Genomic DNA, 25,919 nt, shown 5'->3' with positions numbered 1-25,919 from the left:
TGTTTGCTCTTTATTGAACACAACTAAGTAATCTGGAAAGAATTTTCTCCTGCTAGGTACTAATCCTTATTCGATTTTCACACACACACACACACACACACACACACACACACACAGGCGAAGCTGTTGGTCTTGAGAAAACCTCCAGTTGTGTTCCTGAATCTGTGCCCCCTCCACTGGCATGTGTTTGTTTTTGCTGGTATCTTCTGCAACATGCCAGTAAATGCAATGATAGCGCAACCCACAACCAGTATGCACAGCTGGTGAAAAAATTAACAAATGGGTCCTTGTGCACATTTGGACGAAAGATGGATACCTGTCTGAAAAGGCTGAAGACGGCTGCACCAGGGGTGTGATTGAATGCCGGGGAATAGCATTTTGCTGTAAAGAATTCTCTTTTCTTTAAAAACGACGAAAGTAGTTGAATCCCTAACTTGCTTGATACTTCTATGCTTCTCTCAGTGTTGTGGTGCAATCATTTATTTGTTCCATTTAGGAATCGCTTCCCATTAAACATCCTGGAGTGATTGATAATGAATACATCATATAATATATATTACTATAAATATATCAGCAACAGCGCTCTTAGTGATGAATAATAGCCGCCCTTTCAGCCACTAGCTCAGGGTTGAATACATCCCTGTGTGGCTGTTTAGGCTGAGAAATACTGATGGGTTCAAGGTCAATTAGCAAGTTTTGCACCTGACTGTGGATTGGAACCCGGGTCTCCTTGTCCAGAGCCCTTCTCAGTGTAATGTTGCCTTCCTTCCCCTGCAGTCTCCCGCATCAATGGGCACCCAAAGCTGGACCGACACCGGGAGCACCCACCGGGCTACGACAGCTCTTCCACCATGATGAGCAGCGAGTTGGAGTCCAGCAGCTTCATCGACTCCGACAATGACGAAAACACGAGCAGGTAACGGACGGGCCTGTGTGCGAGGCAAGGAGCGCAGGAAGGTGCCTCGTAGCCAGTCTGCCAATGGTTCACCGTTGCTCAGGGTTGCCCTCTGCCTGAAGCCCTGGGAACTGCCACCAGGCACCTTCTTTTGCTGCTGTGCCTTAAGGGAAGGTCCGTAGTTCAGCAATTGGAGTGTAACACAGGTGGCCCCAGGTTCAATCCCTGCCTCTGCAGGTATGGAGAGACCCCGTGGACAACACTGAGCGGAGATGGGACAATGGCAGCTTCCTGAGTTCCTCTTAAGAGAGTCATCACAAAGGACTTTGTCGTAACAAATGGCAAAACTTTAATCCAAGTTACACCCTGCAATAACCTGCCTTCAATGATTATGCACACATCTGGCAACCCCACCGTATACAAGTCTTTCCACTTCTGACACTTACCTTATTAAGCCTAGGTGGGTGGCGCTGTGGTCTAAACCACTGAGCCTCTTGGGCTTGCCGATCGGAAGGTCAGCATTTCGAATCCCCGCAACGGGGTGAGCTCCCGTTGCTCTGTTCCAGCTCCTGCCAACCTATCAGTTCAGAAACATACAGGCGCAAGTAGATAAATAAGCACCTCTGTGGCAGGAAGGTAAACGGCGTTTCCGTCTGCTCTGGTTTCCGCCACGGTGTCCTGTTGCGCCAGGAGTGGTTTAGTCCTGCTGGCCACATGACCTGGAAAGCTGTCTGTGGACAAATGCCAGCTCCCTTGGCCTGAAAGCGAGATGAATGCTACAACCCCATAGTCGCCTTTGACTGGACTTAACCATCCAGGGGTCCTTTACCTTTTTATTATTATTAAACCTAGGAGGTATTAAATACCAAAGAAATAATAGTTTTTGTCCCTCCTGTGCCACTAAGGCTTTGTGATGCCTTGCACACCTGTCCTTTTTTTATTTTTTGAAATGCCAAACTTGGACTATGCTCTCTGCGTGGGAAGGAGGGTGCTCGGCCACCAACTTCTTAAAGGACACCCACCCCCGTTTGCCCAATGTGGTGTTCTTTTCTGATCCATTCTCTTCTTCCCCTACCCCCTTTTAGGCTTCTCAAAGGAACACAGCATCTTTAACCCCCACCCCTTTCCTTTCCCATTTTTTTTTTTTTTAAATAAGTGGAATATTTCTGTAGCGGTGTATGATCTATGCTGGGATTGGATTAAGAGCAGCCCAAAGTGGGTTACTGGAGCGTCGCACGCTGGATCCAACTAGATCCACCCTCAGTGTACATTTTCATAACGCCCCTTTTCCCCACCCTGCTCCAGATTTTGATCCTTCCCTGTAGAAGAATAAATAAAATAAAACGAATGACTGCAAAGGCTGCTATGGAGGGCCCCTTTCCCCCCTTTTCCTTTCTGAGCTGAGGGAGGGAGTCTTGGCACAAGCGAGTAGCTGGCTGGCTGGCTGGCCGGCCATCCAGTTCGTCGGGGTGGAATGTGCCAAGGTATGTTGTTTAATATTACAAAGATGATGTTCATAAGCGGATGAGACATTCCGTCGGTGGGGGAGCTTGGGGAAGGGGGGGGGGGGCAGCGGCGGCGGCAGCTCCTGAGATATGGAAGGGGGTGGATTATTCTGCACAAAACAGCAAGAGGAGAGACTAACAAAGCTTTTTGTCTGGCATTGTGAAAGGACACACCGGCGCAAGTGCACTTGTGTACCAGCAACTTGCGGGGGGGGGGGGCGGGGAGCATTGTGGGGCTGAGAAAGGAGGCCTGGAAATTGTGTTAGAGAGGGGGCACATCCCTCATGCCCCACCTGTGCGTGAGTACTCTGGTCTTTCTTCTTCTTTGAGAAATATGCGTCTGCATAGATAAGAGAGTCTGCGTTCAGTTGAAGCACCCCCCTTCGAATCCCAGGAACTGTCGTTTACCCCTCACAGAGCTGCAGTTCCCAGCATCCTTAACAAACTACGGTTCACAGGATTCTTAGCGGTGTGCTTTAAATGTCTGCTATGCTATGCATGCAGCCGGAGAGTAAGTACTCTACTTTTCCCCTTTTCTGGATAGACGTAGAGTAGCATTGTATGCCACACCTGCTAGGGACCTTCTGCATGCAAAGGGGGTGCTCTGCAGCCGAGCCACAGACCTTTCCTTTTCATTATGAATGGAGACATCTGTCAATTCCTACCAAACACTGTGCTCCCTTGGCAAAAAGTAGCTATTAATCAATTCGCAGGCTTTTTGTGGGGAGGGAAGAAGGAATTATTCATATTAGGGAATGCAGTGCCAGGAGGGTTGGTAGGTTTAAAACTCCTTTCCCTACATGCAAGACCTTGGTTCTCTGAAGTTACTCATTTTTGCAGTTTTCAACATTTCCACAACAATTTGTGACTTACATTTTCACAATTACTTTAAAAAAAAACCCCAGCATTTTATTGCAAATTTCTCCATAATTTTTAGTCATGTACACATTTTTGTGATTAGTTTTCCCTAACACAGTGGATTTTTGTAGTATCTTTATCGAATCAATGCATTTTTATGCACCTCTTCCCTAATACATGCCTTTCTAAACATATTGCTCGGTTGGACCACTGCATCGTAAAATTCAAAGAAGTGTGAATTTTCAGAGAATAGCCATGTTTTGGTTTGCATATTGGTTTGGGAGGCACAGAGTTAGGGAGTTTCTCATCGAAATGCAAATGAGTTTGAATTTCTCCTGCATCAATTGTGACAGGTTACAGGTTCCCACAGTCTGGCTTAGCTTGGCTTGGTCCCCTCAGTGGCAAACCTGGGTTTGCAACCAAATAACAGAACTGCCCCTTCCTATTTGTGTTCCTTAAGTGAATCACAGTTAATGCGGTCTGTGCAATAGCATTGACAATCCCTGAGCTTTGTCCCTGTGAGATAAACATATTGAGTGAGATCATTGTTTCTGGGATCCCTAATTTAAACAGCACATTGTTTCCATTCCGCTTTCCTTCCCGTCTTTTCGAGAAACGAGATTGTTTTGGAAACTTCGGGAGTCGATAACGGCGGCATCACCCTGCAGCTCCCCCTTGTGGTGAGCCACTGAACAGCAGGTGACGGCTTCTCAGTGGAGTCTCTTTAAGGAACAACTGCACCTTCCTAGGCTGCCCATCGGACCATCCTTGGCAGGAAGGAGTACAAGAGGGCCAACAAACAGAGCTCCCAAAAACCCAGTTGTCTTCACCCCCAAGCTGTGTGGTGGGAAAAGAACTGAGGGGAAGCAAAAGCCTACCATCTGAAGGAGAGCCCCTTACCCTAAGGGTCTCCCCTTGGGATAGACTTCCCTAGCAGCCTTTCGAAGCACCATCCCCATTGCTTTGCTTAGGGGAAAGAGCATAGTCCAGTGGTAGAGCACCTGCTTCGCATGCATAAGGTCCTGGGTTCGTCTCCAGGTAGCAGCTGTCTGAAATCCGAAGAAGTGGCTGTCAGTGTTTAGGCAATATTGAGCTAGCTGGACCAATGGTCTGGCTCCACATAAAGCAGGTTCCTATGGGATATGGGATAAGAAGACCAAAGGCAGAGACGAGGTCTATTTGTCCCCTCCATTCTGTTCTCAGCAGGTTTTCACCATCCCTTAAGTGGATGGACATGACTAACTTAAGCCCATTGATTTCTGTGGGTTTATCCTGAGCAGCGCACCCTATCTGTACAACCTAGCAATTCCAAAATATAGACGTGCTTTTACCCTCGCAAGACTGAATGTATAGCCCTCGGCTGTACTTGAGGGATGATTCCAACAGATTCCACACGAAAAACGCTCATGTCCCTGCGGAGATGGCAGCACCGAATCAGTGGCGCATGCCCTCCTGGCATGCACTCTTTACAAAGACCTGGGGAACGAGATTATCACCTCTCTTTTATTGTCCAGTCCAGGTCGTCCAACCACTGCCACGGTGTCTTTTCTCCTGGCAGGTGAAGAGGAGCAGATGACAGCAAAGGTTGCAATGTTTTTTAGCTGGGGCAATCAGAATAAGGTCCACTGTTTGACTGCTGATTCAGGATCCTAAACTGTGTTTTATTAGAATCAACTTTTTATTTTGTTCTGTGTATATCGCAATGCTCTTTTGTTGCTATGGCCGATGGCTAAAGCAAATAAAGTTTTATTCATTCATTCTGAGCAGAACTGAGTTGGATACAACGCAGTGTGTTTTCACTGGCAGCAGGCTCAACTATGAGGGCAAAAGAAAGCAAATTTTGCAACCTGTCAAAATGTGTTCTGAATTTTCTCCTTCTTTCTTTCTTTCTTTCTTTCTTTCTTTCTTTCTTTCTTTCTTTCTTTCTTTGTCCTCTTTCTCCCCCTCCCAGGTTGAGTAGCTCCACAGAACAAAGCACTTCCTCCCGTCTCATCCGGAAACACAAACGCCGTCGCCGGAAACAGAAGATGCGACAGATTGACCGGGTAAGCCTTTGTGGTTTGGAGTTCCCAGCCTTCATTAAGAGCGTGAAGCGGGGGACGGGGACGGGACAACCTGTGGCCCTCCAAATAGTGCAAGACTCGAACTCCCATCAGCCCCAGCCAGCATGGCTGGTGTTCCAGGATGATGGGAATTGTAGTCCAAAAACATCTAGAGAGCTGCAGGTTCCCCATCCCTGCTTTAGACAAAATTGTAAATAGCTGTTGCCTGGTCACCTGTGGTGAGTAACAAGCATCCCCAGGCAACGAAAGAAAGTTCTTCTTTTCCTCTTGTTTTCAATGCTAACATACCGGTAGGTATGTGTGGGCTAGCAGCCTCGTGTTGTAGTCTTATTTATAAAGATGCCACTGAAGTTGGCCTTTGAACCGTTTCTTGGCTTTCTGCCTATGTCATTGCCCAGCCGACTCTTGCAATAGCCACGTTCTGAACTGCAGAAACTGCACATTATTGCCAGCTTCTCCTTTTTGTTTTTCAGTCGTCTTCCTTCAGCAGCATCACAGACTCTACCATGTCCCTGAACATCATCACCGTCACCCTCAACATGGGTAAGCCCTATTGGCTGAGCTGCTGTTATGTCATGGCATGCTCACAAGGGATTCTAAACGCTGAGGTGGGAAGGTGCAGTCGCAAAACGTGCACATTTGTGATGTGGCAATGACTCTCTACCCATCTTGCCTCTACCGAAGCAAGCTAGGTGTGCACAACCAGTAACTCGGTACTTTGGAAACTGGGGGAAGTGGCATGGTGCCGTCAAGATCTTGTTGAGCTCCAACTCCGATCAACCACAGCCAGCATGACTAGCGGTCAGGGATCCAACAACTTATGGAGGTTCCCTGTCCCTGAACTGGGCACAACATCCAGAAAGGAGGGTCCCTGCTGTGTCTCTGCATGACTGGCTGTTTGGTGTGTTTCTTGTATATGAACAAAACAAAGACATAAAAAGTTGCAATTAGGGGGTATATTTCAAAGCACAATTGTTATAGTGGGCATTGGGAGTCTGACAACATCCGGATGACACCGTGTTGGCTACCCCTGTGACGAGCCTTTCAAAATTGCTGGTTCCATGCCTCAGCTAACCTTGCTTCTCTCCCCCATCTGAATGGCCCAGTCCTCTGAGGGCGGGGGGAGAGAGCCCTAGACCCCTCCAGTAGGGGACAAGGGGGTGGGTGGGTTCTATTTAGAAGGCCACTTGTGGCCCTCCTCCAATTGCACATTTCCACACTCTTTCTCCTCTCTCTCCTTTCCAGAAAAATACAACTTCCTAGGAATCAGCATCGTGGGCCAGAGCAACGACCGGGGAGATGGTGGCATCTACATAGGCTCCATCATGAAAGGCGGCGCTGTGGCGGCTGACGGAAGGATCGAACCGGGGGACATGCTCTTACAGGTTGGCACAAGCCTAGGCTCCTAAGGAGAGCTTGGCCTCTGAATCGGGGCGAAGGCCCAACAGATCCAGCATCCTCTTCTCACAGTGGGCAACCAGAAGCTCCTATGGGACGCCCACCACCAAGACCCAGGCACAAGAGCCCTCTACCCTCCTGTGGTTTCCAGCAACTGGTAATCAGGAGCCTCCAACCATGGAGGAAGAGAGCATAGCCGTTGTGGCTAGTAGCCTGCGATAGCCTTATCCTCCATGAATTGGTCTAATCCTCTTGGAAAGTCAGGGGGTCATCGCTTTCCACAATTGTGGGGTGCCATGAATTCCTGCGAGCGCAGGACGAGGCTCTTGTCCTGTTGGCGATTTGCTGGCAGGCAGCCTCCTGGGGGTCACATGCCGCTGGTGGGTGGGGCCAGAGGCAAAAGTGTGCGGAGCAATGAATTAAAAATTTAATCTTTGTACAGCAGGTTGGTTTCCACACACACGCCTTTCTGTCCTCCACCTGGTCAAGCAAGGGGCATCATCCGAGTTGAAGGACGCATTCCAGCCAGGCAAAAACACCCCAGGAGGATGCTAAGCAGGGCTGGGGTGGTGGTGTGGCCTGACAAGATTCCTGAGGGCCAGGTAGACAGGTATAGAGGGCCACATTGGGGACTGAGCCATCCTTGTATGCCAGGTGTGGGGAACCTTTGGCCTTCCAGATGTTGTTGAACTACAACTCCATCATCCCTGGCCATTGGCCATGCTTGCTGAGGTTGATGGGAGTCCAGCTACATCTGGAGGGCCACAGGATCCCCACACCTGATGAAGTTCCTTGGAGTAGGGCTCTAGGTGATGAGCATTCAGTCCAGTGTTCAGCTGGGAGGCAGCTGTTGTGCTCATGTCCTCCTCCTGGGCTTCTGACAATGGCAGACTTTGTGCTTAAGAATTTCAGCGGCACCCAGTGCACCACTGAAATTCCCCCCCCCCCGTGCCTCTCGCCTTCCATTGTTCGTCATTGTTGTGGCACCCCCTGCAATGCCCTTTCGGGTTGGCACCCAGCGCGGGTAAACCAGCCTTCCTCCCCATAATTTGCCTCTGCTTCTGATTGGCTAAATTGAGAACGGAATGCTTAGCCTTTGATCTGACCCAAAGAAAGGCCCCTCTTCATCTTCTTACGATTTGGAGGGGAAACCCCTGGCAATAACAGATTCCTCCCGTGTTGCACTCCAGGTGAACGAGGTCAACTTCGAGAACATGAGCAACGATGACGCAGTGCGGGTCTTGCGGGAAATCGTCTCCAAGCCGGGGTGAGTGATCGTAGCAAAGCCAGGGCGGTGTGTGTTTGTGTTACTCCTGCAGTTGATGTGTTGTATCCTACTCAGAGTAAACCCCTTGGCCTTAATGTAGTCAGCATTAATTTCAGTGGGTGTACTCTGAGAAAGACTTGGTACAGCTTATTGACTGCAGCCAGTGCAGAGAGCAACCTCCCAAAATCTGTCCTTTGTCTTATATTGTATTTTAAACAAGTGTGTGTTTTAATGCTCATGCTTTTCATCCTTTGTGTGCTGTGCTTTGTCTGGTCTGAGACTGTATAATAAATGATTTCATTTGATTTGACTCCCAAAATCAGCCTGGGTTCAGGCTCGGGGTTATGAAGAGACAATGTTGTGGTTCTGAGATTTGGGTGTACTCGGGGGGCTGTGTAAATAAGGCTCCCAAGTTCTCAAAACTCAGACCCTGAGACTCGCAGTGAGTGCTGCGGGGTTTGTCAGAATCCCACATTGGGCTGCATGGAGGGAGGAGATGTGAGGACATGATATATCAGATAACCTCCAAGTTATTCTTTTTAAAACTTCCTGCATGTAGAAAACTGGTATCTCAAGGCGCAGAGAGGACTAGAAGTTTTCTCCTTGGCGCACTACTTTACCAGATGCAGTGAGGTGTTGTCGTTTCTTGTTGATGATTTCTAATAGGGCAGGGCAATCAAAATAAGGCCTCTCTCCTTCCCACCCCTGTGAGTTTGAAGCGGTGTTGTCTGAGATGGACTCTAGCACTTAAGCTTTACTGAGTGAAGAGCTCAGAGTAGAATCAAAGGGCAGAGGGGTGGTGAGATTAGGAGCCTGGAACCATGTGGCTGGTGGGAAGCCTGATAGGCAGCCATTGACAGAACGTAATAAGGTAATTCCTTTGAGTGTTCTGTTTTCGTCCCCTTCATAATATATATTTATTTTCTGCATTTTTTCTCCAGCCCTATCAGCCTAACAGTGGCCAAATGCTGGGATCCTACGCCCCGGAGTTATTTCACAATCCCCAGAGGTGAGTGATCCAGCCATTGCGAACAGCCTTAAAGCACACACAGTTCATGGCATTGATCATACACAAGGTTTTATAAAGGAGTGCTGCTGCTGCTGCTGTGGAAAGAGGGGAACTTTTGATCTAGAGCAGTGATGCTAGTGGAGAGGCTATGTAATCTCCAGCGGTTGTTAGACTGCGACTCCCACCATCCCCGCCTGTTGGTCCTGCTGGCTGGGACTGATGGGAAATGTAGTCCCACAACATCCGGGGATCTGAGGTTGAAGAATACACATCTAGGGAGTCACCCAATGAAACGGTTTCATCTTCTAAACCATGGATGTCCAACAGGTCGATCTGGAGTGACTGGTCGATCCATGGGAGGTTTTGGTAGATCACGGTAGAGTGCTGGGTCTTCCATCTGGCCTTTTTGCTGTGAGGCTGTCTCCTTGGCGCTCTATCACTGAGCGCCTGTTTTCATTTATTAGACCCCATAAGTGGGACGTTCCTCCCCCAAAATAGCTCAACAGACAGTTCTGAACTGAACCCCCCAAAATACAGAACGTTCCTCCCTAAAAAAGCTCAACAACTTTTACCTGAATCCCCGCAAAAAGGGTTTAGATCACTGCCAGATTTTAATCGTGTGAGTAGATCGCAGTCTCTTGGAAGTTGGACGTCCCTCTTCTTTATGCTGCTTCGCACAGTTTTTATGCTGGCTTTATGCTCATTCTATGCTGGTGCTACTTTTGTCTCTATTGCCTTGCTTGCTAAATTATTTCATTTTGTATTTTAATTACTTTCAACTTGTGAACCGCCCAGAGGATGCAGTTAATTGGGCAGACCGTAAATGCAGGAAGGAAATAAATAAGAGTCAGGACTGGCACAAGGAAATTCTTGGTAAAACAGACATGGCAGCAGGGTTTCTGCATTTGTAAACTATGGATCCGACCTTAAAGGGGTTTGTGTTCTCTAGCCCAGAGTCCCTGAGGTTATTTGCTGGAACTGAAAGTGCACGTTTGAGCTGGACCTGAAATGAAACAAGCAGAATCCTGTTCTGATTGGCTAGACAACGGCAGAAAGCCCAGCTTGTTATTTATGCTTTTAGAAGACTGGCCAATAGGTACCCTGGATGCAGGGCCTTTTTAGCATGGGCAGCCAAAGCAGCTTTTATGTCAGAAGGTTTTGGAAGATGATGAAGATGAATAATTATATTTGTATGCTGCCCTATACCCGTAGATCTCAGGGTGGCTCACAACATAAATATAAATATAAAATATTGATATTTAATTGTGTTTTCCTTATCTCCTTCTTTTGACAAGCTTACCCAGATGTTTAGAACGCTGATGTGCCTTTTTATCTGTTTTTAGTTTACTGGTGATTTTAATCTCTCTGAACGTTTCGAATTATCGCCGTTAATTGTTTTCATTGATAACCTTATTGTTCCACCTTTTCCGTAAACTGCTTTGAGGTTGTCATTGTTGTTTACAACCAAGCGGTGTGTGAATGGTATGAAATAATAAAAGAAAATGAATATTGCATTTCATTGTATTCACAGTTTGAATTCTGCAGAATGCAATAAAATGCAATACAGTGGTACCTTTACTTACGAATTTAATGCGTTCCGAAAGCACATTTGTAAGTCGAAAAAAATTGTAAGTTGAATCCCATAGGAATGCATTGTGAGAAAAAATCCGTAAGTCGAAGCCACCCTAACTAAAAATTTGTAAGTACAGTAGAAAAAATCCTATCTAAACCGCATCCAAGATGGCGGACGGAGCTCTGTTCGTAAGTAGAAACATTCGTAAGTAGAGTTATTCGTAAGTAGAGGTACCACTGTATATGGGAGAAATGGGAGAAGCAATGCAAATACTATTAGGAACCACCCAGCATCCAGCACAGTGCATTATAGAGACCTTTGTTAAGGGTTTGCCAAGACCCTTAGCCATTTTCAAGTGGTGGGGAGGAGGGGAGGTTTCGGGAGCTATGTTGCATGCAAGCTTTTTCATGTGCCCAAAGCCGCCTTGAATGCTTCTCTAGGGAGGCAGGATATAAGTGTTGGAAGGAAAGAGATGAACCGCCACGGAGTGTGCCTGCTAACCCTTCTCTTCTTCCCCCTCCCCGTTTTCTCTCGCGTTCCAGCTGAGCCCGTGCGGCCGATCGACCCCGCCGCCTGGATCTCTCATACCACGGCCCTGACGGGAGCGTACCCCCGTTACGGTATGAGCCCCTCCATGAGCACCATCACCTCTACCAGCTCCTCACTAACAAGCTCAATTCCCGATTCGGAAAGTAAGTCACACTGCCGCCAGGACCGGGCAGGTTATTTCCTCCTGCGCAGGGCTGGCAGTGTAGAGCCAAACAAACAAAACTCCAAACAAAACACACACACACACACACACACACACACACACACACACACGAAACCCAAAAGCAAAAAGAGATCCAGCAACAACAATGCTGTGAGGAGCATAAAACTTGTTTTCCCTCCTCCACCCACGGCCGTCCAAAACCCGGAAGGATAAGGTGGTCAGCAGCTGCAAGGCGTCGGCAGCTGTGATTTGCCTCTGCTGTAGGAGGAGGCAGGAGGCCTCTGAATGCCAGGCGCTGGGTATTGAATGTTGGGAGAGCTGGTGATGCTCTCAGGGTCCCGCTTGCAGGATTCCCAGTTGGGCATCTGGTTGGATGCTGGACTAGATGGGCCATTGGTCCGATTCAGCTTCAGGGCCCTTCTAATGTCCTTATTAAGGACATTTGCTTATTTGCTAGGGGACTAGCAAATTCACAGGGGATAAGGCTGTCAGTGTCTATTAACCACAGTGCCTAGAGAGCTGCTGGACTAGAAAGGACTCAGCAGGGCTCTCCTTATATTAGTAAAGCACAGGGCTGGGGGTGAATTTTTCTTCTTCTTTCATTTTTACCATTCAAATACCTTCGCCTTTTAGAACAGCCTCTAGCCCTTCACACCCCACTTTTTTCCTCCAAGGAACTCAGGGTGGTAAACATGGTTCACAACAACCCTGTGAGGTAGGTTGGGCTGAGAGACAGTGACTGGAGCAACGTCACTCAGTGGACTTCATGCCCAAGGGAGGAGGGATCTGAACCCTGGTCTTCCAGGTTCTATTGAAGCACTCGAACCACTACTCTACACTGGATAGTGGCTTAGCTGCCAAGTATCCCGTTTTTCGCGGGAACCCCTCGGATTTTAATCCGTTTCCCGCTGTTCTCCCGAATGGAGAAAAATCCCGGAAATCCCCCGGATTTCCTACCTGCCATGGAGCCTCCATTTTGGGTGCTGCTCTGACCATGTGTGGGCACTGGAAATAGGGCAGAGTGGCACCGGACGTCGCTTCTACACATGCCCGCCAGCCACCACCAAGATGGCCGCCACCATGTGGCCACTACCAAGATGGCCGCCAGGCATGGGTAGAAGTGACTTCCGATGCCGCACTGCCCTATTTCCGGTGCCCACACATGGTCAGAGCGGCCCCAGAAGTTGCTTCTACGCAACTCCCGGTGCCGCGCCGCTGCTGATCCCACATTTTTCGGAGGGAGACTTGGCAGGAATGTAGTGGTGCGGAGATGGGCATACTTTGGGTTAGAGGGCTATTGCCCAACGCTCCCTCCCACTCCAAAAAAACTTGCTATAGGTACTGGTTGAGGCCTCAGAGTCCTTTACAGTACCATCCTGCAGAGAGAAGGGAAGGGGCATAGCTCAGTGGTAGAGCATCTGCTTTGCATGTAGATGGCCCCAGGTTTGACCCCCAGCATCTCCAGGTAGGGCTAGAACCCTGGAGAGCAGCTGCCAGTCATTGCAGGCTGAACTGAGCTATCTGGACACCTCCCTGCGAAGATCAGCAAATAAAATCTGACTTTGCCTTTATTTTAGTCAAAGCAGCCTTCTCCAACCTGGCGGTCTCTGTGCTGGCTGGGGCTGTTGGGAGTTGTGGTCCAAAATGCCTGGAGGGCACCAGGTTGAGGAACACTGATCTGAAGTCCCTACCCCCTACCCCTGGCACATGCATGCACTATTATGTGCATACGTGAGATTGTTAGAGCCTTTGGCTATCTGCCAGCAGCTTGCCGTTGGCTGCTGTGACATTCTTTGCATTCTTTTGGGGAGATAGCGATTTATGTGGCTGCATGAGACCCCCCCCCCTCACAATCGCGTTGCTGAAGTAAGGACTACTTCGGGTTTTTTTATTATAAAAATCTACAGCAAAAACTGGCGGTCTGATTTCCTAAAGTGGATCGTGGAAGGACAGAAGAGGCTTCCCCTGCAGCACCGCACGCCTTGCTAACATCGCCCAGACGTTAGAGACCCTTGGCATGCGGTTCTGAGGGTCTTTTTCAGTGGATTTAAATAGGCTGGTTGGCTTTTACAATCCTTTACTCAGCTACAATCCTTTACTCCCCAAGGGGGAGACGAGCAAACTATGGCATTCATTTCCAGAAGATGTAGAGATGACGGTGGCTGCCAACTTGGAGGCTAGCTTGAATTCTATCAGTGGCTACTAGCTATGTTCTCTTGCTACTGTGAGAGGCAGTATGCTTCTGAATACCAGTTGCTGCTCTATAGGAACCAAAACAGGCAGCTGCAGTCTTTCCATCTCCATGTGGTTTCTGCTGTTGTCTTGTCAGTCTCCCACCCACCCACCCACCCACCCACCCTCGACACACCAATACATAAAACCCCCACAATGGGCTCTCCCAGTTTATTGCTCCCCACGCATTCAAACCGGAATGTCGTCAAACCCAAAGCACAGGTTACTTTCCTCGCTACTAACCGAACTAGCTTCCTGTCAAAGCCAAACGTTGCCACAGAGCCCCTGGCGAGAATCGGTTGCAAACGGGAACCAGGAGCCTTTGTGGGTAAAACGGCAGGTGGTGGATGATGGTGTGCTTCTGGTGTCGCAAGGGTGTGCATGGCCTGAATCTGTGTGTTCCCAAGTCTTCCTTCACCACGCGCTCCCCCCCCTTTTCTGACTGATGACATAAGCATGGAAAAATAAGTGGATCCTGAAGTTTCTGTGGGAAATGGACTGGGTCTTAATTCAGTGCTGTAGCTCCATTAAAAAATAAAATCCAGACATGTTCCGGTAGTGCAGCTTCGCCAAGCTGATGCCTTCCAGATGTTTTGGACTACAGCTCTCATCAACTTCAGGGTCTGTCTCTCCTCTTTTCTCTCTCTCCCCTGCCAACTCCTCATCCATCCATTCATTCATTTCTCTTTCTCCCTTCTCTGCCCCAGGGATTGATGGGAGTTGTAGTCCAAAAATTATTGAGGGCAGCCTCCCTGGGTGCCTAGATGGCTCCACCCACCCCGGCACCCCATTGGTCTCCCCGCTGGCCTGATAGAGGTATAAAAGCTTCTGGTTCAAGCTTGACTTTTTAGTCTGGGGCAATTGCCAGGTTGGCCCTGACTGCCTGGCTTCTATCTTTGATTCTTTCCTCTTCCCCCTTCGTTTGCTGGGTTCTCCCCCAAATAAATAAATATTTTCCTCCACATAGAAGACTAGCCTGTTAGAGAGAAGGGCTCTTCTCCCAGACATGTGAGTTTTCCATATGCAGGAATTTGATTTCACTTGCGCAGAGAGGGCGTTCAAACATGTGAGCCTCCTTCTCCTTCAGGTGAAGAGGTATAGCCCAGCAAGCTTGAGAGCAGGTCACTAGGCCAGAACGGCAGTTTGACGTGACTCTAGTCAGCCCCTCCCCAGGCCGTCCCCACACCTTTCAAGACCAAGGAAGTGCCCTGAGTGATGCCATCACTTTTCATCTGGAATACTTCACTTGTGAACAACCTTAAAGTGGGGCTGAAAGTGATAAAGATATATGGAAGTATCTCAGGTATACTTCTTCAGCTAATGTAGGTTCCATATCCAATTTATTAAATAATAATAATAATGGGGACGCAGGTGGTGCTGTGGGTTAAACCACAGAGCCTAGGGCTTGCTGATCAGAAGGTCGGCGGTTCGAATCCCTGCAACGGGGTGAGCTCCCGTTGCTCGGTCCCAGCTCCTGCCCACCTAGCAGTTTGAAAGCACATCAAAGTGCAAGTAGATAAATAGGTACCGCTCCAGCGGGAAGGTAAACGGCGTTTCCGTGTGCTGCTCTGGTTCGCCAGAAGCGGCTTTGTCATGCTGGCCACATGACCTGGAAGCTGTACGCCGGCTCCCTCGGCCAATAATGCGAGATGAGCGCCGCAACCCCAGAGTCGGTCACGACTGGACCTAATGGCCAGGGGTCCCTTTACCTTTACCATAATAATAATAATAATAATAATAATAATAATAATAATAATGGGAAGAAAGCCTAAATTACACAAAAAGGCTAGATACACGTGTCATTCACAGAATGCAGTTGTGCAATAGAATTCAGGTCTGTCTTGACATGAAATTTGGATAAACAGAGATATAGATATCCTCCCCAATAAAGCACCAAGTATCTGCAGCACAGGCACTTCAATTTGAAAGATGACGGTGGCCATGCTGGTCTCCATTTTAGACAACATCTATTAAAAGCAAGAGATTTCAATGAAATTTATTTGAACGCTCAAGAGGTTTTGGTGCCTGTAGGGGGAGATCCAAATAATGACACCTGCCCCCTTCTCGCTGGCCTCCATGCTGTCTGTTCTTCAGCACAAGCCATGCCGAAATGAAGAGAAGCCACGCAGGATTTGCCAGTATAGTCTTCAGGCCTGGGCCTGAGGTGTTTGGGTACCTGAAGGGGGAGACCTAATTGCTGCTAACTTCCCTAAGGCTGGAAGTTCACAAACAAGAACTTTCCACTGGATTTTTGGGAGGCTTTGAAGAGAAAATGGCCCATCTCTTTTCCCTTTTTTTGTTCCCCTTGTTCTGAGGGGGAAGAAAATGCTGGTTTGTGGCAGCCATTGTCCCCCCCCTCCCCCGAATTCCCTCAGAACTTCACTCTGGGTTGTACCCGATGCCAGTCCCACTCAGAGCAGACCCATAGAAGTTAATGGATGTGGCTACCTCAGGTTCATTCATTTCAACGGGCCTCCTCTGGGCATAACTGAGTTGGAAGCAACTCAGCATCATGATGGGTAACATTAAAATGAGGGGGACAGATCCTGAAGCTGAGGCTCCAATACTTTGGGCACCTTATGAAAAGAGAAGACTCCCTGGAAAAGGCCCTGATGTTGGGAAAGATGGAGCGCACAAGGAGAAGGCAACGATGGAGGACGAGATGGTTGGATAGTGTTCTCGAAGCTACGAACATGAGTTTGACCAAACTGCGGGAGGCAGTGGAAGACAGGAGTGCCTGACGTGCTCTGGTCTATGGTGTCATGAAGAGTCGGACATGACTAAATGACTAAACAACAACAACATCCTGCCACCACAGCCTCCACCTGTGATAAGTTTCACAGCTCATGCAAAGTATTGCCAGAATGATCCCTTTCACCATTCTGAGGGGGGAAATGGTGACCTCAGGCAGCTATCATTTCTCTCCCAGAATCCCCTCACAACCGCTCCATGTCATGATGTAGGTTTGTAATGAGGGGTATTCTCCTGCTGCCCTGATCAGCCCCCATCAGCAATGAGTTTCGCATTTCACCCAAAGTACTGCAGAAACAGTGCCTTTCTTGTTTATCGCCTCCAAATGAGGCGGCCAAAATGGAGGGGACTAGTTTTCCTCACACCCTGTCTACTTCTCTCTTGCTCAGCTGAAGTTCATTTCAGTTAGGCTTGTGAAGGAGGAGTTGCTGGCCGGTTTTACCTCATGGTCAGGTCCTTCTCTCTCTCTCTCTGCAACCTCCACGCTAAAATGCCCACCTCAGCTTTCCTCATGGCAGGGCTGTCCTTGCATAAAATTGCTCCCCCCCCCGCTTTCCCTCTCTGCCTCCATCCATTCCTTGTTTCCTTTATAGCAACATCTCCGTCTCCTCTTCCTTTTTCCCCAGAGCTGGACGAATCCCCTTTAACTGTTAAAAGCGACATGGCCACCATTGTCAAGGTTATGCAGTTGTCGGATTCCGGCCTTGAGATTCGGGACAGGATGTGGTTAAAAATTACCATCTCCAATGCAGTAATAGGTGAGTGACTCCTGCTTCTGAGGCTGGGGGAGGGAGAGAAGGTACCTTACTAAATTGAGGTTTTCTTCTTTGCCACTGATGACGTTTGCTTGTGTGGGTGCTTATGAAGGAACTAACCAAACCAGGTTTCACCAACATGGTGCCCTTCAGACGCTGCCGCACTCCAGCTCCTATACCCTGCCAGCTTGGATGAGGAATTGTGAATTACTGTCACAGCTTGTGTGTTTTCCCCCGGAACAGGGAGGGAGTGGGCTAGATGACCCTTGGCAGTCCCTTCCAACTCTACAATTTTATGATTCTATGAATTTTAACAAGGAGAAATGTAAGGTACTACACTTGGGCAAAAAAGAAAGAAAGGCACAAATACAGGATGGGTGACACCTGGCTTGAGAGCAGTACATGTGAAAAGGATCTAGGAGTCTTGGTAGACCACAAACTTGACATGAGTCAGCAGTGTGATGCAGCAGCTAAAAAAGCCAATGCAATTCTGGGCTGCATCAATAGTATAGCATCTAGATCTAGGGAAGTAATAGTACCACTGTATTCTGCTCTGGTCAGACCTCACCTGGAGTACTGTGTCCAGTTCTGGGCACCACAGTTCAAGAAGGATACTGACCAGCTGGAACGTGTCCAGAAGAGGGCAACCAAAATGGTCAAAGGCCTGGAAACGATGCCTTATGAGGAACGGCTTAGGGAGCTGGGTATGTTTAGCCTGGAGAAGAGAAGGTTAAGGGGTGATATGATAGCCATGTTCAAATATATGAAAGGATGTCATATGGAGGAGGGAGAAAGGTTGTTTTCTGCTGCTCCAGAGAAGCGGACACGGAGCAATGGATTCAAACTTCAAGAAAGAAGATTCCACCTAAACATTAGGAAGAACTTCCTGACAGTAAGAGCTGTTCGGCAGTGGAATTTGCTACCAAGGAGTGTGGTGGAATCTCCTTCTTTGGAGGTCTTTAAGCAGAGGCTTGACAGGCATATGTCAAGAATGCTTTGATGGTGTTTCCTGCTTGGCAGGGGGTTGGACTGGATGGCCCTTGTGGTCTCTTCCAACTCTATGATTCTAAGGTGTAGCATGAGAAGCCCTTACTTGCTGGGGCTGATGGGATTTGTAGTCCAAAACAGCTGGAGGGCACCAGATTTGCACAGGAGCATGGGGCAGTGCAAATGTAATGCAGCCCATCCTTTAACCTCAGGTAGTGAGCAGCCTCCTCTCCTCCTCCTCCTCCTCCTCCTCATTCCTCCCTTCAATTCTTCCTACTCTTCCCCATTACAGTTAATGGTTTTGTCCACAGCACCAGCCCTAACTGTGGTTAACAATAGCTGGGGTCCATGGTAACCAGGGCTTGAAAGTAGGGATGGCAAACCATGGTTTCAAGGAGGGAACATAGCACCAGCTTCTACTCCCACTTATTATGTGGTGTATTAATCTGAAACATGTTTTCCCCAGCTTCAGTAGGTTTAAGCAATCTGCATATTCTCCGCCAAACCAGATTTGGCTATATAATGATACAGTGGTACCTCGTGTTGCGGACCCGATCCGTTCCGGGGTGCCGTTTGCGCCCTGAAAAGTCCGCAACCCAAGTGGCGCTTTTGCGCATGTGCAAAAGTGCGATAGAGCGCTTCTGCGCATGTGCGAAGTGCGCAGAACGCTTCTGTGCATAAGCGCGCTGCGAAACCCAGAAGTAAACACTTCCGCTTCTGCCGCGTTCGCAACCTGGAAAAACACAACCCGCAGCGGACGCAACATGAGGTATGACTCACTGAGAGCAAGCGAGGGCAATGGGGACTGAAAGCAAGTGAGGGCACAGGCAAGGTAAAATAAATAAGTTTTCATTTTTACAAGCAGTGCCGGTTTGGGTGGACTGTCAAGTTTTCCCTTTTCTCGCGAGGAAGCCTATTCAGCATGAGGGAATTTCCCTTTAAAAAAGGGAGAACTTGACAGCTATGGTGGGTGGGGGGGGGGTAGAATGACCAACTTGGTGGTGCTTTCCCCCTTTTACCACTCCCCTTGCTGTTTGCAGGAGCGGACGTGGTTGACTGGCTTTACACGCACGTGGAGGGCTTTAAAGACCGAAGGGAGGCCCGGAAGTACGCCAGCAGCATGTTGAAACATGGCTACCTCAGGCACACTGTGAACAAAATCACATTCTCAGAGCAGTGCTACTACGTCTTTGGCGATCTCTGCGGCAGTAAGTCCCCCTCCTTACGCCCTTTGGGGGAAGGGTCTGATCAGCAACGGCTTTCCCAGGTCTCAAGTCCTTCCCAGCCCCAGCTGAAGAGGCCAGAGATTGAACCTGGGGCCTTTCGCACGCAAATCAACACGCTCTACCCCTGAGCCATATTGTTCTGTGTGTCTGCGCCATCATGGAAGTTGTTTTCTCCTTTCCGTCTCCAGATCTGGCTGCACTGAACCTTAACAATGGTTCCAGCGGAGCTTCAGACCAAGACACTCTGGGCCCCCTCCCGCACCCAGCCACGCCTTGGCCCTTGGGGCAAGGCTATCCTTACCAATACCCCCTTGCCCCTCCGTGTTTCCCGCCGGCCTACCAGGACCCAGGCTTCAGCTATGGGAGTGGCAGCGCAGGGAGCCAGCAAAGCGAAGGTAGGCTGTCTGGCGCGAGCATCCCCCTTCCACGATTTCCATTCCTGCTGGCCGTTTGCTTAGTTCTTCCCTCTGCCCCACCCCTTGGTGTTCTCCCCCCCTCTCCTCATGACTCCCTTTGTCTGTCATGCATGGAATCGGTTTCTTTCTGCTGCAACGTGAAGGCCGGTCAACGATTGTTTTAAATGAGCTGCCTGCATAGATTCAGTAACCTGGTTCACATTAAATGGCATGGTTTAGCATATGTGAGTTAAAGTCACAGGTTCCTGGAGTGAAAATCCCAGCCACAGCTGTCCTCTCCTGATACTGGTGCACTACCCAGAGCTAAGCCATGGTTTGGCTTATATGGTTCGTCTTGCTGCAGACAAACCACAAACTGTAACCAAGGTTTGTCTTGCTTTTACCACTTGTGCTTTGTTTGAAGTGAAACAAACCATGAGCCCAGGCTTGAACATAACGCTAAGCCAAACCATAGCTTAGCCCCAGGTAGTGTTGTTGCAACTGTACTAGGAAGGAGTTCAGTGGCCCATGATCTTAGCCCAGAGAATACAAACATGTGGATGTTTGTATGCTCATGCTAAGCTATAGTTTGGCTCAACATTACCTGCAAACTGTGTCAGTGTCTAAGATTTCTGGAGGAGGGAGTAGAGTTGCGTTTCCTAACATTGGTGGCCAGATACAAACCATAGCAGCATTAAAAAAAAAACACCCATTGATAGCATTAGTATTATCTGTTGTTAGGCTCCATGCAAAAGTCAGTAATTTAACATTTCATATCTAAAAATAAGCATTATTTTGGGTAATGACAGATCAGCTATGAAAAACAAAACAAAAGGTGAGGTGGGGGGGGGGGGGAGAAAAAGGGAACTTGGATATTCTGGCTGTCGCCTGTCCAGCCTACCACATTCCTGTCCAACAAAGACTTGTTTAAGTTTAGTTGCTGAAACAGTGAGCTGGGCTGCTTTTTAAGGTTGCATATTTATCTGCATCATTTAGAAAACATTTCGAACTTTGTGCGGTGAATTTGTGCAGCCACAGTGAATGCCTTCTCCCAAGCCTTGAACTTCTGAGGGCAGTGGAAGTGCCAAGCCACACACTCACTCTGCCTGCTGGCTTTAACACCTGAGAGGGTCTGTAGGGAATGTTTGGGGCCAAAGTCATTTATACCTCCTCATATGAGCATCTGAAGAATGGCCTTGGCAGGAGACTGTACTAAGCAGGTTGCTATGAGGAGAGGTGTCCTTTCTTGAATGCACAGGTGCAAGGAATATGCTATATTAGGCATAAAGATATCTGGGAAAGTGGGAGCAGAGAGCATGATAGGGGTAGCGTGTTGCTTTCCCCTTCACTACCTTCTGCCTAATAGTGCATTGCTGCTGTGGCTGCTGCAGTTGTGTGTGTCATTTCACTTGAAGCTTTTCCCCTTTTCTTTTGTAACTGTTATTCCCTTGTTTTGTCCTGAGCAAGCATTAGACTGAAGGATTCATAAAGGAATGGCTGGGACTGGTAAGCGTCTCACACACCTCCCTTGAAAACTGATATTATTGCTTCATATATAGCATGATCATCTAGATTCTTGTGTCTTCCTGCATTCCGAAACTCTTAGCGTGTCTCTCCTCCCCATGCTCTTCTCTCTGCCCCTCTGTCCTTTTTGTTTCCTTTTGGATTATCCTGGGCTTCCCAGCCATCTGAGCTGGGACAGCCTGCAGAATAGGAAGCAAAGCTTTCACTGGAGAGTTCGGCTGGAGTTTCCCCAGTGCTGATCAGCAGATTGCAGTTTACAGGGTGTCATATTCAGTTAGGAAGCAGGAATTGCTGACGTTCTTCAGCACCTTGGAGAGCTCCATTGTGAAAGAGATATGGAGGACTCCCTGGTCCTGAATGGGGTAACTGTGTCCCTGAAGGACCAGGTGCGCAGCATGGGAGTCATCTTGGAATCACAGCTGTCCATGGAGGCACAGGTTAATTCTGTGTCCAGAGCAGCTGTCTGCCAGCTCCATCTGGAACACAGGCTGAGACCCCTACCTGCCTGCAGACTGTCTTGCCAGAATGGTGCATGCTCTGGTTATCTCCCGCTTGGACTACTGCAATGCTCTCTACGTGGGGTTACCTTTGAAGGTGACTCGGAAACTGCAATTAATCCAGAATGCGGCAGACCGGGAGTGGCCACCAAGACCATATAACACCAGTTCTGAAAGATCTTCATTGGCTCCCAGTACGTTTCCGAGCACAATTCAAAGTGTTGGTGCTGACCTTTAAAGCCCTAAATGGCCTCAGTCCTGTATACCTGAAGGAGCATCTCCATCGCCACCATCCAGCCCGGACACTGAGGTCCAGCGCTGAGGGCCTTCTGGCGGTTCCCTCGCTGGTTACAGGGAACCAGGCAGAGGGCCTTCTCGGTAGTGGTGCCTGCCCTGTGGAATGCCCTCCCAGCAGATGTCAAGGCAATAAGCAACTATTTTACTTTTAAAAGACAACTGAAGGCAGCCCTGTTTAGGGAAGTTTTTAATGTTTGATGCTGTATCGTTTTTAACATTTGGTTGGAAGCCACCCAGAGTGGCTGGGGAAACCCAGCCAGATGGGTGGGGTATAAATAATAAATTGTTATTATATTGCTTTTGATGGAGATTTGAGCTCAACTGAGCAGCTAGATGGCAAAACCGAGAGCTCTAGATCTGCTTCCAGTCTGAGAGCTAGCAGGAATTTAAGGGGACAGAATATTACCTTCTGAAACTTCACACATTCCAGATGGAAACTCTTCTGGGAGTTTATTAAGGAGTGATGGTCGATAAAGGGATAGAGCTGCAGATCCTAGAGTCCTTTCTTGTGGAGTGTACACACTCAAACACACACACAAACTCTTTCTCTAGATGGTTCACAGAATGCTCTTCCCATGGTCTGGATCTTTGGCCAGCTTGAGGGCTGTTGGACTGTTGAGACGAGCTTCTGCTGTCTCAGGCATCGAAGATGGAGAACTCATTGTTCTTCCCTTGCCTTGCCTGTGTGTGTGTTTTAATGCAGTATTTTGGATACCTAAGTACAAAGAATAACTACAAACTCCGTGTGCATGCCTGGTCAGCAGCCATGCTTCCTGGAAAGCCACTTTTGATTCTTCTTATAGCAAACTTGGATGGTGAGTGCCAACAGGACTGTAGCTAAGATGAGGCCACTCAGAAACAAGAGGGAGGCATTGGTTCATGCAGAGGTATCCCAAGGATTGCAGAAGTACCAAAGACCAAACCAACCACCCAACACATTAAAAGCAAACAGACAACTTACCAGGGCAAATCCTCCAAGAGACTTGCATGACCTTGAAGACTGAGCATGCTCCGCAGTCATGCAACATAGAGTGTCCGTTGGAAAAATGTGGAAGGCCACACTTAGAGGGAGCGGCCGGCTGGAACCCTGAACACAAGCAGGGCTTTTAGGTGGGAGAATACAGGGCAGCATTTGGTTACATGTTCCCCACTTGCAGATACATGGGATTTCAGGACATTTCAAAATAAATATCCGTATGAATTTTTTATTATTTCTTCAGGGTTGCTTTTCGTTATTGTTATGAAACAGAATACACCCTTTGTCGTTGCTTTTTTTTTTTTACTCCAGCGTGTTCCCCCAAAAATGATCACTTCTCCCCCTTTTTGAAAATGTTGCTGTGTTGCTTCTACGAGGCTTTCAGTGTGGTTTCTGGACATCCATGCATGACAAAAAGTCACACCCGCTTCTGCCCCGGCAGTTGTGCTCACCCGAGTCCTGTAGCCATCCATCGCATGCGAACCTCGTGCGGGACCATATGTATCCTTACTGCTCCACCTGTTATTTCTTCGCCGCTTGATCGGCAGGCGTCGATCGGAAGCCTAGGCGATGTGCCACTTGCGTTTCTTTCCCCTTTCACTGACCCCCTTCCCCTTCCCTTCCCTCCTTCCCCCTAGGAAGTAAAAGCAGCGGCTCTAACCGAAGCAACAGCGAGAAAAGCCGGAGGACCCTGGCTCGGGATAAGGACCGCAAGTCAGCCGGCAGCGGCAGCGAATCGGATCCCACTGCCCGGAGCGGGGTAGCAGGGAGCATCCTTCGGCGCGAGCGGCCAGCCAGCCAGCTCAGCCAGCTCAGCCACCACAGCCACCACAGCCGCGCCTCTGCTGCCCCCAGTGAGAGGAGCCCACACAGCCGCCATTCGCACGGGCCTCCGGGCGTTCCACCACTCTGCAGCCTCCCCAAGCTGGGCCCCAAAGTCTATGGGACAAGTGGGCCCCCTGGGGGCCCCCCTGTGCGGGAACTCGCCTCCATCCCCCCCGAGCTGACCGGCAGCCGCCAGTCGTTCCAGAAGGCCATGGGCAACCCTTGTGAATTCTTCGTTGACATTATGTGAACAAGAAGTGCCTTCAAAAGACTCTTGTGCGGAGGGTTTGTTTTCTTGGGGTTACTTTTTTAAGTTTGCAAATTGACGCTGGAAAAGAAATAGGGGTGGAGACAGAGAGATTGGGGGGGGGAACTATTCGGATTGTCCTTTGCATGCCACGCCTTCCTGACTCTTGATCTTTGCAAGCAAACGAGGAACAGAAATCCTGGAAACTTAGATATATCTGCAAATCGGTGGGATCTTTTTTTTTTTTTTTAATTCTCCTTCTGCTTCCCCTACCCTGACCAATGTGATTGATTGGTGTTCTCTTCACAAACCTTAATGAGCTTTGGTATCTGTGGCATCCTCTCTCCAGTGCAATTATACTGTGTTCTCAATCAAGAAATAGCGTTTTATATAGTGCTTTTAAAAAGCAACAACACACAGTTCTCCAGTCATGCATATTTGCACTTTTTTTTTAATGTTCTGGTTACTTTCTTTCCATGGGGGGGACCCTTCTTCTTCTTCTTCTTGCTATGAAAAGGACAGTGCTAGCCAGTAGCTATAAAATCTAAGGTGTGTCTGCAAGTGGTGCATTATGGGAGTCCTGTATCCAAGCATAAGTGAAGATCTGGCTCTGTGCCATGGTTTTGCTTCCTTTCTTCCTTTTCCTATTCAGGCCTTGTTTGCACTCTACGTGATGCCTGGTTCTACACCATGCGATTGCCCTAAGAAAGGGGGAAATAACTCACTTGGTAGAGAGTTGGGATGAGGTGACAAGTTCACCACCGCTGTGCTTCTCCCTCCACGGCACGTCTTCAGGTTTGAATCGTGCACTGGACTTCTCCGAACCATGAAACTACGAAGTGTTTGCCAGTTACCACAAGCAGCTGGGCCAAGAAGTCTCCCATCCACCTTGAGCAAGTCCTGCTCCTGCCTCCGTTGTTTGCTCACGCTCGCTCTTTCTTCTTGTTTCTCTTTGCTAAAGGGAACAAGGAAACCCATCTCTTGGCTCTGCTCTCTTTCTCTGTGGCATCAGCTGCTAGCATTTGCTTTCCCCCTGCACTGAAGGCAAAAGCAGCTGGTGCCAGAGAAAAGGAATTCGGTGTCCAGCTTGCTTTCCATATAAGAAAACAGGAAGAAATTCAACTTGGCCTTTCATGACACCCAGTGGCTTTTCATCTAAGCGTTTGCAAACCACAAAATCTGATTCTGGTTACATACCCAATTTAAAACAAAGACAGCGCTGTTAAAAATAAATGCGACAGCGACTGTCACGTACCAATAGAAGCTGATACACACAAGAGTCACGTGGGAAATTTCCGTTACCACCTGCTTCCAAATTTGTACGCAGGGTAGAGGGGGAAATTAGCTACCTGTTCAGTAACTTTAAGCGTCAAAATGCACCAGTGCATCAGAGACAATTACATACTTGTGATTTGTTAAGAATAGAATGTCCCCAGGACCACCTTGAAGGATTCGCAAGGTTGGAGAGGCATCCCTCAGGAATACTGCAGTCATGGGATAGATATCCTGTTTAGGGATGGCATTGAACTCAAGTGGTCCCAGTCCTTGGATGGGAAGCTTGAAATGCCAGTCAAATGTAGCTGTTTGGGTTCTGACCAATGCCAAGCAAAGTACGGACTTATGGCTTGAGCGATTCCCCATATCTGTGTCATAGACCTGCCACCCAGATGAGAATGAGAAGCAGGGGTTGTGTGTCACTTGATATACTTTCCTTTACTCTCTGGTTGACCTAGGTCAGGGACAGAGAATCTGCAGCCTCCAGATATTGTTGGACTACAACTCCCATCATCCCTGATCTTGGCCGTGCTGGATGGGGACTGATGGGAATCAGACTCTGAAGAACTCCGGTGGGACACAGGTTCCACAACCTTGCCCTAGATAATGGTGGATCCTTTTTAAAATTTAGGATTGTCAAGTGGGTTGGTTT

General features: G+C 48.6%; 1 protein-coding gene across 2 annotated transcripts in view; it reads left to right on the top strand.

Moving 5' to 3' along the window:
• The window catches only part of DVL1 (dishevelled segment polarity protein 1), a 93,547-nt gene extending 69,308 nt beyond the window's left edge, over positions 1-24,239 (top strand). The window contains exons 5-15 of one of the 2 annotated variants that reach the window (XM_035121027.3): positions 778-916; positions 5,210-5,303; positions 5,795-5,864; positions 6,567-6,706; positions 7,910-7,986; positions 8,928-8,995; positions 11,111-11,188; positions 16,890-17,021; positions 19,046-19,213; positions 19,420-19,626; positions 23,559-24,239. In XM_035121027.3, the coding sequence (XP_034976918.2) occupies positions 778-916; positions 5,210-5,303; positions 5,795-5,864; positions 6,567-6,706; positions 7,910-7,986; positions 8,928-8,995; positions 11,111-11,188; positions 16,890-17,021; positions 19,046-19,213; positions 19,420-19,626; positions 23,559-23,995 (1,610 nt within the window). In that variant the 3' untranslated portion in view covers positions 23,996-24,239. Of the gene's footprint in view, positions 1-777; positions 917-5,209; positions 5,304-5,794; positions 5,865-6,566; positions 6,707-7,909; positions 7,987-8,927; positions 8,996-11,110; positions 11,261-16,889; positions 17,022-19,045; positions 19,214-19,419; positions 19,627-23,558 lie in introns of both variants that reach the window. The other variant, XM_035121026.3, reaches the window with a different exon arrangement.
• Positions 24,240-25,919: the final 1,680 nt, after the last annotated feature.

Source organism: Zootoca vivipara, chromosome 6, assembly GCF_965207765.1.
Source record: "Zootoca vivipara chromosome 6, rZooViv2.hap1.1, whole genome shotgun sequence".
NCBI classification, from domain to species: domain Eukaryota; kingdom Metazoa; phylum Chordata; class Lepidosauria; order Squamata; family Lacertidae; genus Zootoca; species Zootoca vivipara.
The sequence above is the reverse complement of the archived record's forward strand: the minus strand, read 5'-3'. Positions and strand labels throughout refer to the sequence as shown.